At 38.0% G+C, this 10,194-nt stretch overlaps 1 protein-coding gene and 1 long non-coding RNA gene across 3 annotated transcripts; one reads left to right on the plus strand and one right to left on the minus strand.

The window, feature by feature from the left end:
- Positions 1-834: 834 nt before the first annotated feature.
- On the minus strand, positions 835-10,162 carry s100s (S100 calcium binding protein S). 2 transcript variants are annotated; one of them, XM_055220916.2, is made up of 4 exons: positions 9,940-10,162; positions 7,019-7,074; positions 6,608-6,761; positions 835-2,036 (listed from the first exon to the last, which is right to left on the minus strand). In XM_055220916.2, exons 2-4 carry the CDS (start codon positions 7,039-7,041, stop codon positions 1,839-1,841), a joined length of 375 nt encoding a protein of 124 aa, XP_055076891.2. In that variant the 5' UTR covers positions 7,042-7,074; positions 9,940-10,162; the 3' UTR covers positions 835-1,838. The 2 variants fall into 2 exon arrangements, with proteins under 2 accessions (XP_055076891.2, XP_073714625.1); XM_073858524.1 differs by lacking the exon at positions 7,019-7,074 and having other exon boundaries at positions 9,940-10,161.
- LOC129456097 (uncharacterized) lies at positions 1,864-7,184 on the plus strand. The gene is made up of 4 exons (XR_008648664.2): positions 1,864-1,994; positions 4,361-4,495; positions 6,691-6,902; positions 7,062-7,184. It is a non-coding gene; the product is annotated as an uncharacterized lncRNA (long non-coding RNA).
- Positions 10,163-10,194: the final 32 nt, after the last annotated feature.

Genomic DNA, 10,194 nt, shown 5'->3' on the forward strand with positions numbered 1-10,194 from the left:
ATAGCACCTTCATTTTTAAGAATGTAGTTTTGCTAAAGTGAAATAAGACCACATGTGATCCAGCTCTATGTAACACGAGCCAGTATTTGCTTATATTACAGAAATTAAAGAAACCATCAATAATTGATTATACATCTCGATCTGGACTGAAGTAATTAGATGCAAGTAGTATATATGAAGGCACAATATAAATTGACTTTGAAGTTAATAATTAATGTTTCCTAGCATGGTTGTATAATTAAAGATTGTTTGTTGTATCACACATAGCACACATGTTGGAATGGAAGTCCCGCCCTAATATGTCGAATACATTAAATCACCTGACTTTTAGTAATTAATCTCATGGCTATCAGATGTTATTCCTTATTCAATACTATATATATAGGAACAAAAAATGTCCAGCCGTTTTGAAAATGTCTGTCTTTTTCCATTCAAGTGTTTGCTTGGAATAAAACTCAGGGTTGTTGATGTCTAGCTACAGTACTGTATATACTAAAACGACTTGCCTAACCTAATTTTGTTTATACCTAAGCAAGGCTATCACTTTCAGTCCTGTTCTAACATAATCGTCTGTGATTATATTATTGTCCTTTGCTGAAAGTAAACAAAGAAAGCAATAGATCGGGTCAGACAGGTTCATCCGGAAGTAAGTCCAGGATGTGCTCACACAGGCATCTTTGTAATATTTACACACATCTACTGGGAATCCCCATAATAACCAGGCAAACGTTGTAAAATGATTTTACTACTTTACCAACGGAGTAAACAAAGTTTATCAGACTATCTGCTGAGTTTCTGCAAAGACAACACAACATTGTTCCCAGACACAAGAAGTAAATGTGCAATATATTAAATGTGAAATAAACCTGATCAAAAAGGATAAATTTACTTCAGCAATAATACAGTTAAATAATAAATCATCTTTAAATGACATACTGTAATAGTTATTCAAATAAATAATTTAGGCAAAGCAGAGTGATAGCAATAAAATGTGGCGTAATGAAAACATTTCCAATGGTTGTGAAATGACAAAAATATCAGATGAATTTATGGGGGGGGGGTCAATTGCATGTTTATTATAAATAGGAATATATATTGATTATTAAATAAAAATAGGCAAAGAAAGAGACAAACCAAGTTCAACACTGAATCATTTCAGATGTAACTGTCTATAAACACTGTTAACAATTTACGCTAACCTCGAAATGGATGTAATAATGCATAATTTCATAAATAAATTATGTAAAATACCATAACATCTGTTTATGAGGTGATTCTTCAGTACTGTCCATAGCACACTTTTCCTTCACATATACGATTGTTAGGCTTTGACGTACCAACACATCTCATGGGAATTCTTATGTATTTTACAAAGTGGCTTATTTGTATGAATTTGTACAACCAAATTTGCATGTTTGTGATTTGCTTTTTTCCAGTGACGTTGAGTTTAAGGGCGGAGTTAGTTATGTTTTAAATATGTATGAATTCCCATGAGATCCCAAAAATAGAGCCATTTATTGCACATATAAACTTGTATAGCTCTATACGTACCCACATCATTAAAATGGAATCCATCCATTCATATACATCTTCCATTAAAAAAGCTTAACGTTAGACAAACCAGCTCCTGGCACTACATCTGTGTGTTTTCCCACAGACCCCAAGAAGCCTTTTGGGGTTTGACAGTTTTTTATTGAAAGTAACGAACAGCATGTGTTGAATTATAAAAGCAAATCTCCTTCAGGAACTAGGTTTGTCAGTCCCGATAAAAGAAATGAAGGAAACTAGAATCTCACTCATGCAACGCACTAATACTTTTCTTGTTTCGTAGGCTCTCATTATTCTTTCTTTTCCTCTGTAGCTCCGTCGCCCTTGCTATCTGGCTTTTTGGGCGCCGGGCTGTCAAGGAAGAAGTCGTTGCAGGCCACGGTCAGTGCGCCCATGAGGATGATGAATTCGGTGAAGTCCACCTCGCCATCATTATTGGCATCCAGGTCATTCATTACTCGCTCCACCGCGTCTTTATCTTGAGCGTTCTGAGATGGATGACAATGAAATCATTTGTTCATCTCTGTGTCAGACCATTAAAAGTTTTTCTATACACATCAAAGTCATATAGACATATAAGAAGGAATGACCAGAACTTGTTCGAAAGACTAGTGCTGCGTCCGAAACCGCCTACTACGTACTATATAGTACGCGAAAAGCAGTAGGCGAGGCGAGTAGTATGTCCGAATACATAGTATTCGAAAAACAGTATGCGAAAAGTACCCGGATGACCTACTACTTCCGGTTAGATTTTGCAGTGTGCATACGATGGACGCTTTACTATCCCATGATGCCCCGGACGAGAGCCGTTTCCCAATGTCAAGGAAGGATCCTCGGAAGCTAGAATTTCGAGGATGCTACGTCATCGACGTCCGTCGAAGGACTGTTCCAATGTCGAGGATCCTCGAAATTTCAGCCAAGGACTGAGTCCTTCGTTCGAGAAATATCCCATATACAGGAACGGATGCAAATTTGTATCCTTCGCGCTCTTCACGCCCTGAAATCACCCACAATCCTATGCGCGCAGCACCGAAAGCACACCTGTCCATCACGCAATGACGTAATGACGTGCACTTGCTAGCCTGTTCCATTTAACGTGTTCTCCGAATGCTTAAAAGGAGCCTCGCCTAGCCTCTGAAGGAAGTGACTTGTAAGGATTAGTCCTGGCAAGGAAGTATCCTTGACATTGAGAAACGGCTGAGGAGTTATCCAACGAAGAAGAAGAGGCACGCCGCTGTTTTCGCGCTGAAATGACACGACGTGATGACGACGTATGTCACGTGATGTAACAACATGGCGGATGTAGTACGTCCGAATCTCATTCATACTACCAGGATTCATACTATACAGTACCTACTGTTTTAACGCTAAGTAAGTAGGTACTTCATCTAATTCAGTACCTACTATACAGTATGCGGTTTCGGACGCAGCTAAAGTCACGGGTGTTTGGAAATACACCACCAGTGTTGGGGAAAGTTACTTTTAAAAGTAATGCATTACAATATTAAGTTACTCCCTAAAAAAGTAACTAATTGCGTTACTTAGTAAATATGTTACTTTTGCGTTACTTTTTCTTACTTGGCTGAGGCTTGATCTTTTTCAGGCCTTGCAGGTGTTTTTTATGATCGCAAAAATGTCAATCTCCGTTTCTGACTCAAACTGTTCCCACTCAGGCGCACAGAGTGCGTAATTCTATGTTAATATGTTCAGTTTAATTCAGTACATTATTTTATTTTTAAATTGATTTAAAGGAATAGTCTACTCATTTTCAATATTAAAATATGTTATTACCTTAACTAAGAATTGTTGATACATCCCTCTATCATCTGTGTGCGTGCACGTAAGCGCTGGAGCACGCTGCGACGCTTCGATAGCATTTAGCTTAGCCCCATTCATTCAATGGTACCATTTAGAGATAAAGTTAGAAGTGACCAAACACATCAACGTTTTTCCTATTTAAGACGAGTAGTTATACGAGCAAGTTTGGTGGTACAAAATAAAACGTAGCGCTTTTCTAAGCAGATTTAAAAGAGGAGCTACATTTTATGGCGTAATAGCACTTTTGGGAGTACTTTACCCATTATGAGAGGGAGAAGGGGAGCGGACTTTTCAGGCGAGTCGAAGTACTCCCAAAAGTGCTATTACGCCATAAAATATAGTTCCTCTTTTAAATCCGCTTAGAAAAGCGCTACGTTTTATTTTGTACCACCAAACTTGGTCGTATAACTACTCGTTTAAAATAGGAAAAACGTTGATGTGTTTGGTCACTTCTAACTTTATCTCTAAATGGTACCATTGAATGAATGGGGCTAAGCTAAATGCTATCGAAGCGTCGCAGCGTGCTCCAGCGCTTACGTGCACGCACACAGATGATAGAGGGATGTATCAACAATTCTTAGTTATAAATATGTATTTATATGCATTTTTTAAAAATGTAACTCAAATATTAATGTGTACATTTTATAAAGTAATGCGTTACTTTACTCGTTACTTCAGAAAAGTACTATTATTACGTAATCCGCGTTACTTGTAATGCGTTACCCCCAACACTGTACACCAGTAAGTAAAAACTTTTTTACATAATTATAACTTGCAGTGGAAAGTTTATTGCACCATAAAATTTGTGTAAAATGATTGATAAGTTTATGTAAATAAAAGGGTGTGTATATTTGCATTTTAGAGGTAAAACCACAAATTAAATCTAAATGCACATCAGTTTGCACAGGACGTAATTGCAGGGTCGCTGTGAATCTGTTAATTATCCGTTATCAAGCAGGTCTTTGTGTAATGCAAATCTTAACTTGTGTTACAGGTTCTTTCACCATTGGCTTTGGCTGAGATGTAGGTACGCCAGATAGCAGGTGTTTGCAAAGGTGTTGAAACATTCAAAAATTCACACGTAGGCATATGTCTCTAAACAAATTGTGGGACTGTTGGACTTTTAAAGGTATGTTTAAAATAAACTGAATTTTTGAGTTTCCCTAAGTACGCAAAAATGTCATTTTTCATTTCAACTGATTGTTGGGTAGAATATAAACAAACACAACCACTGGGTTTATTTAAACCTACACTGTAAAAAAATGGTCAAATATTAATCCTATAGGTGTCAGTGGGACAGTACCCTTTCAAAAACTACACTTTTGTATCTAAAGAGTTTATATTAGTACCTCAAAGCTACTTATTGGTACCAAATTATATATAAATTCCTCTCTTAGAAAAAGGGTACATGAAGGTACAAAGGTTGTCACTGGGGCAGTACCTACATGTACACTTTTGTGTGTTCCTAAAATGTGCATATTGGTACCTTTAAGTTACACATACTAGTACCTCAAAGATTTATATCTGTACCTAAATGGTACATATATTTGGACCTTTTTAAAAGTTACCGTCCCACTGAAAATAAGGTACCTTTTTTAGGAGCTTTTTAAAGGGTACTGTCTCAATGACAGCCTGGGATAATTTTTTTTACCTTTTTTGACGGTGCATTTTAAGTTTTTTATTATTGCTTTTTTATTGATGTATTATTGATTTTTATCCCATGGTTGGATGAAATATGGACATTTTCTAGGTTCATTTAACCTAGCTGTTAGGTTTGTCTATAAAATGTCTAGGTTATTTTTGACTCATGTTTGGTTAAATATTGGACAGAACACACCACTGGGTTGAAATTTACCCAATGCTGGGTTGTTTTAACCCAATGCTGGGTTGTTTTAACCCAACTGCTGGGTTATTATTAACCCATGGTTGCATAACAGCGGCCCAGCGTTGGGTAGTTTTTAACCTATCATGTGTTCTTCTGTCCAATATTTACCTATTGGGGGTCAAGAGTGACCCAGCGATTTTTAGAGTGTTTATTATCTATTTTATACCCAACAATATGTAATATTACTGTCTATCATTAAAAAAATAAATGTTATTTCATTAAAACATTAATTATATTAATGGAAACCTTGGGGTGCACATACTTAATGTAATTTTAAATCAAAATGTTTATTTTAAAATATTTATTCCTTTTTTGTTAAAGGGGTCATTTCACAAGACTTTTAAAAGATGTAAAATAAATCTTTGGTGTCCCCAGACTAGGGTTAGAATGCGTGCCATTCTTCCCGGACGCGTCCTGGCCGGGATGTCGGTGCGTCTTCCGGAAGTTGTGTTTGTTGACCGCATACGCCATTCAGTTAAAAACATAAGACATACAATCGTAGTTTCATTCTTACCTTAAAATGTAATGGTTGCTTTTATTTAATAATAATAATACTCCTCTATGACGTAGGCGGTCGACAGGTGCGACTTCCGGAGGACGCACCCGGGATCCTGGCCGGGACGCGTTCGAGAACAATGGCACGTATGGTCACCCCAGACTACATATGTGAAGTTCTAGCTCCAAATACCCCACAGATAATTTATTATAACATGATAAAATTGCCATTTTGTAGGTGTGAGAAAAAAATTGCTGTTTTGGGTGTGTCCTTTTAAATGCAAATGAGTTGATCTCTGCACTAAATGGCAGTGCCGTGGTTGGATGGTGCAGATTAAGGGGCGGAATTATCCCCTTCTGACATCACACATGGAGCCAAATTTCAATGACCTATTTTTTCACATGCTTGCGGAGAATCGTTTACCAAAAATAAGTTACTGGGTTGATCTTTTTCACATTTACTAGGTTGATAGAAGCACTGGAGACCCAATAATAGCACTTAAACATGGAAAAAGTCAGATTTTCATGATATGTCCCCTTTAAATAATTTGGTAACGCTTTCCAATACAGTTGTATTTGTTAACATTGGTTAATGCATTAGCTAACATCAACTAACAATGAACAATACTTCTACAATATCTGTTATTTTTAGATAATTTCAGCGTTACTAATACATTTTTATATTGGCATTAACTAACATTAACGAAGATTAATATTGGAGGTTTAAATCTGGATAAGAGTAACATATCCTGTGCTAATATCCAGTGCCATTCTAAATATCATCCAGTCCAAAATGGTAACATATGTAGACATCCATTGCACACAGCTTAGCACTAAATGTGTCTTATGTCTTTCTCTTACCCCTAAATAATTTCCCAGTTCCTCTGTCAGCAGTTCCCTTAGTTCTCCCCGACTCAGCGTGTATTTGTCTCCTTCCTTTCCAGAATACTTATGAAAGGTCTTGATCAGCATCTGCATCGCGCTTTCCAAGTTGGAGCTGGGCTCTTTGGACATGCTGTGAGGTGATTCAAAAAAGGTCAAAGGTTAGACGCAACGAGATGGCGCGCCCCTCGCTAGACCCAGCTGCATGTACGGTCACATGACTAGCGTGGGCGGAGCTTTAGCTCAATTAATTCTGGCACAAACATAGGATTGGGTAAATAAGAATCGAGAGAATGGTGTGCAAATGTGTCAAATATTCTCTCAGTCATTAACTTAAATTAGGTTGATTTTAGGGGTGGGGGGGTTTCATTCCAAAAGCAACATTCTTACATATCACACTTTGACCGTGGCATCTTGGATCTTCTCTCTCCAGGTTCAGCAAACTACTGTGCATGTATAAAAACAGACAGAGTCATTGATGATTGCAGTGAAAGAAGAGGAAGACTTTGGAGATGAAGGCTCTACTACCTGCTTGGGCGCTAAACGGTGCAACTGTGTAAGTGTCGCTTTTCTTGCTTTAGTTTTACTGGACGGCACTTGTATATAGATTACTTTATATTTGGCACTTTGGAGAGAAACACACACATTTAGATTGTCAACAATCCAGCCAGTGTTTGAATTGATACGATGGCCTTCGACATTAGAAGCATCATCCAACTTTTTAGATTGATTCCCTGCTCACAGCTAAACCATCTACCTGTTGATCATGTAACAGCGGCCTCATCTCACAGGATACCACAAGTGAAACATTAAACTGTCAAAATGAAGATAAAACTACGGGCAAGTTCCCCAGAGAAAAGTATTGCGAGTAATCCGAGACTCATGCATGATGAAACGCATACATATATGCACAAACCTGAAATTATGCCAAAAAAAAGTTCAATTTTAAGTGTAGAGGTCAAAGTTAAGTGAAAGAAATTTTACTTCGGCTTGGATTTCTGCAGCACATGTATACTGAATCAGAATAATATGAATGAATGAAGGTATTGGGGCCAGGGTACTGTTTCCTTCAAGTAGTTATTTGTAGTACTACACCAACTAATTTAACTAATTAGTGAACATAAGAGTAGCTCAAATGGTGAAATTGAGATCGAATACCTGTATGACTGGCCCTCAAGTTACTAAAACCACTGAACAACATTACATAATGGACTCGAACTACAAAACACAGGTTTAAGGTATAGCAATGAAAAGCTTTCATCGGATGGGTATTAGAAAAATAGCAGTTTTAGAAAACACAGGCACTTGAAAATAATCTATGAACAAACACAAAAACAAATGTGTAAAATTATGGCACATATTCTTGAAGAAGACAGAAGAAATCAATTCACATTGACAGAACAGAAACTCACAACAAACAAACAAACAAACAAGACGAGATAAGTAACATAATACCAAGTGACTTAGTGACAGTGAGAAAACTGACCACCCTTTGACGTACAAAGGAGTGATAAATAAGCACTACAAATGCTTTTTATTGTAATAATAACCCATTGGGTGATGTAGGCCCAATGAGGTCAATAGGAAACCTATTACTCAAATTCAGATGCACCTACATCATTCAAGATTGGTGAGGACCAGTGGCCGCTCGGGACTGCTCATCCGAGGGGTGCTAATTCAAAATAAGTGTTCGGAGTGTCACGTGTGTTGCTTGCGTTTTCAAAATATCTGTTTGTTGCATCATGTAAACCATATGCATCACGTTGTCAAAACCGTTTATGATAAAAGAGACGCTCACGTTCATAAAATACACGCAAAACACTCACTTAACACCAAACTCTGATTATGCATGAGATTATGCGAGCATCCGGCAAACACGAGCGTCTCCTTTATCATAAATCTTTTAGACGCATCTGACAAGACTCGATGCGCACAACACATATTTTGAAAAAGGAACCACACACATGACGGGCTACATACGTGTTGTGACAAACTTCGCATCAAGCGCCCTCGCAAAAAAGACGTCACCGGCCGCCACTGGTGAGGACCAAATATATTATATTAAATAGGACGACCACTAATCTGAATTTTGGGGTAGGCTGTGTCTTCCTCAATAAATGTGTTTACATGCACCGAATAAGCAGATAACTTTTAAAAATATGCTTATTATAGAAACCGGTTTTTATCCGTTTACTTGCAAATCAATAAACCGGCTATGCAGAAAACTGCGTTTACAAGGGATTTGGAGATTTGTCAGGTTTCTCACAGGCATTGACGTCACCTACGTCTAGTCATTCAAAAAGCCGGCGGGAAGTCTGTCTCAAGCTATACTGTTGTATCTCTTTTCATGTATGCAGAACCTGTAACATGAGCTTTTTATTTCGCAGTTTCGAGTCGAGAGCAGACTTTTATGCGCTATTTTCCGTTTGTGACGTTTATCTTTTACACGCGGAGACATGCATGCGTACATGAACAAAATTGCAAGAAAGCCAGTTAAGATGTTTACCCACAAAATCGGTGTACTGAGAAAAAATGACCCGTGCTGATGTTGCTTAAGCCATTTATAGGCTTTACTATAAAAAACCTTTTATGCATTTACATGATGTTATCAGTATAACCATAATTGTGAACGCACTCAATATCTATGGTGGTCATGGACCTGGTCCAATAATTGCGTTCCTGTATAGCTCAGTGATAGAGCATTGCATTAGCAGCGCAAAAGGTCATGGGTTCGAACCCAGCGAACACACATGCTGATAAAATATGTAGGCTATACATTTACATTTACATTTATTCATTTAGCCTACACTTTTATCCAAAGCGACTTACAATTGCTATATATGTCAGAGGTCAACGCCTCTGGAGCAACTAGGAGTTAAGTGTCTTGCTCATGAACACAATGGTGTGTCACAGTGGATTCGAACCCGGGTCTCTCACACCAAGGCAGGTGTCTTATCCACTGCGCCATCACCACCACTTTGTAAGTCACTTTGGATGAAAGTAATGTCAATGAATACACCTGATATTCATCAGCACAGTAACATTTGAAAGCTAAAAACAAATACGTACCAGGAATTTGACTCATTTTTAAAGTCAAGATTTAAAAATTTTACATTTCTTTATGCAGCATCCATTTTTATAGTTTAGTTCACCTATCAAGGCTACCAAAAGGCTTCCAGAATAGGCCTACATACAGTTATTTGAAGATGACTAAAGAAAGCAATCAGTCGATAGTCCAATCCAGAAGAGCATTCATAAGCTTCATACTCAAAAGAGAAAGGAAAGGCTCTCATCCGAGCTGTCTGTCTTACCTGAATACCTATGGAGAGCTTCCTTTGTAAGTGATGAAGTGCTGGAGATAGTGATAGACAGCCAGAGAGCCGAGAAACATATGAGGAGCGGGAGAAAACCTCCGGGGTTTAAATATCACTCACTCCCCCTCCTTCTTTAGGAGCATCTCCCATCTTCAGTTTCTGCTGTCCAACCCTTCACCCCTCCTTTACTCATCTGCCAGTATAAGGAGGGCCATTTGACCCTGTCATGCCAGTTAACTCAAGACAACAAGA

This window comes from Misgurnus anguillicaudatus, chromosome 20 (genome assembly GCF_027580225.2).
Source record: "Misgurnus anguillicaudatus chromosome 20, ASM2758022v2, whole genome shotgun sequence".
In the NCBI taxonomy this organism is placed as follows: Eukaryota; Metazoa; Chordata; class Actinopteri; order Cypriniformes; family Cobitidae; genus Misgurnus; species Misgurnus anguillicaudatus.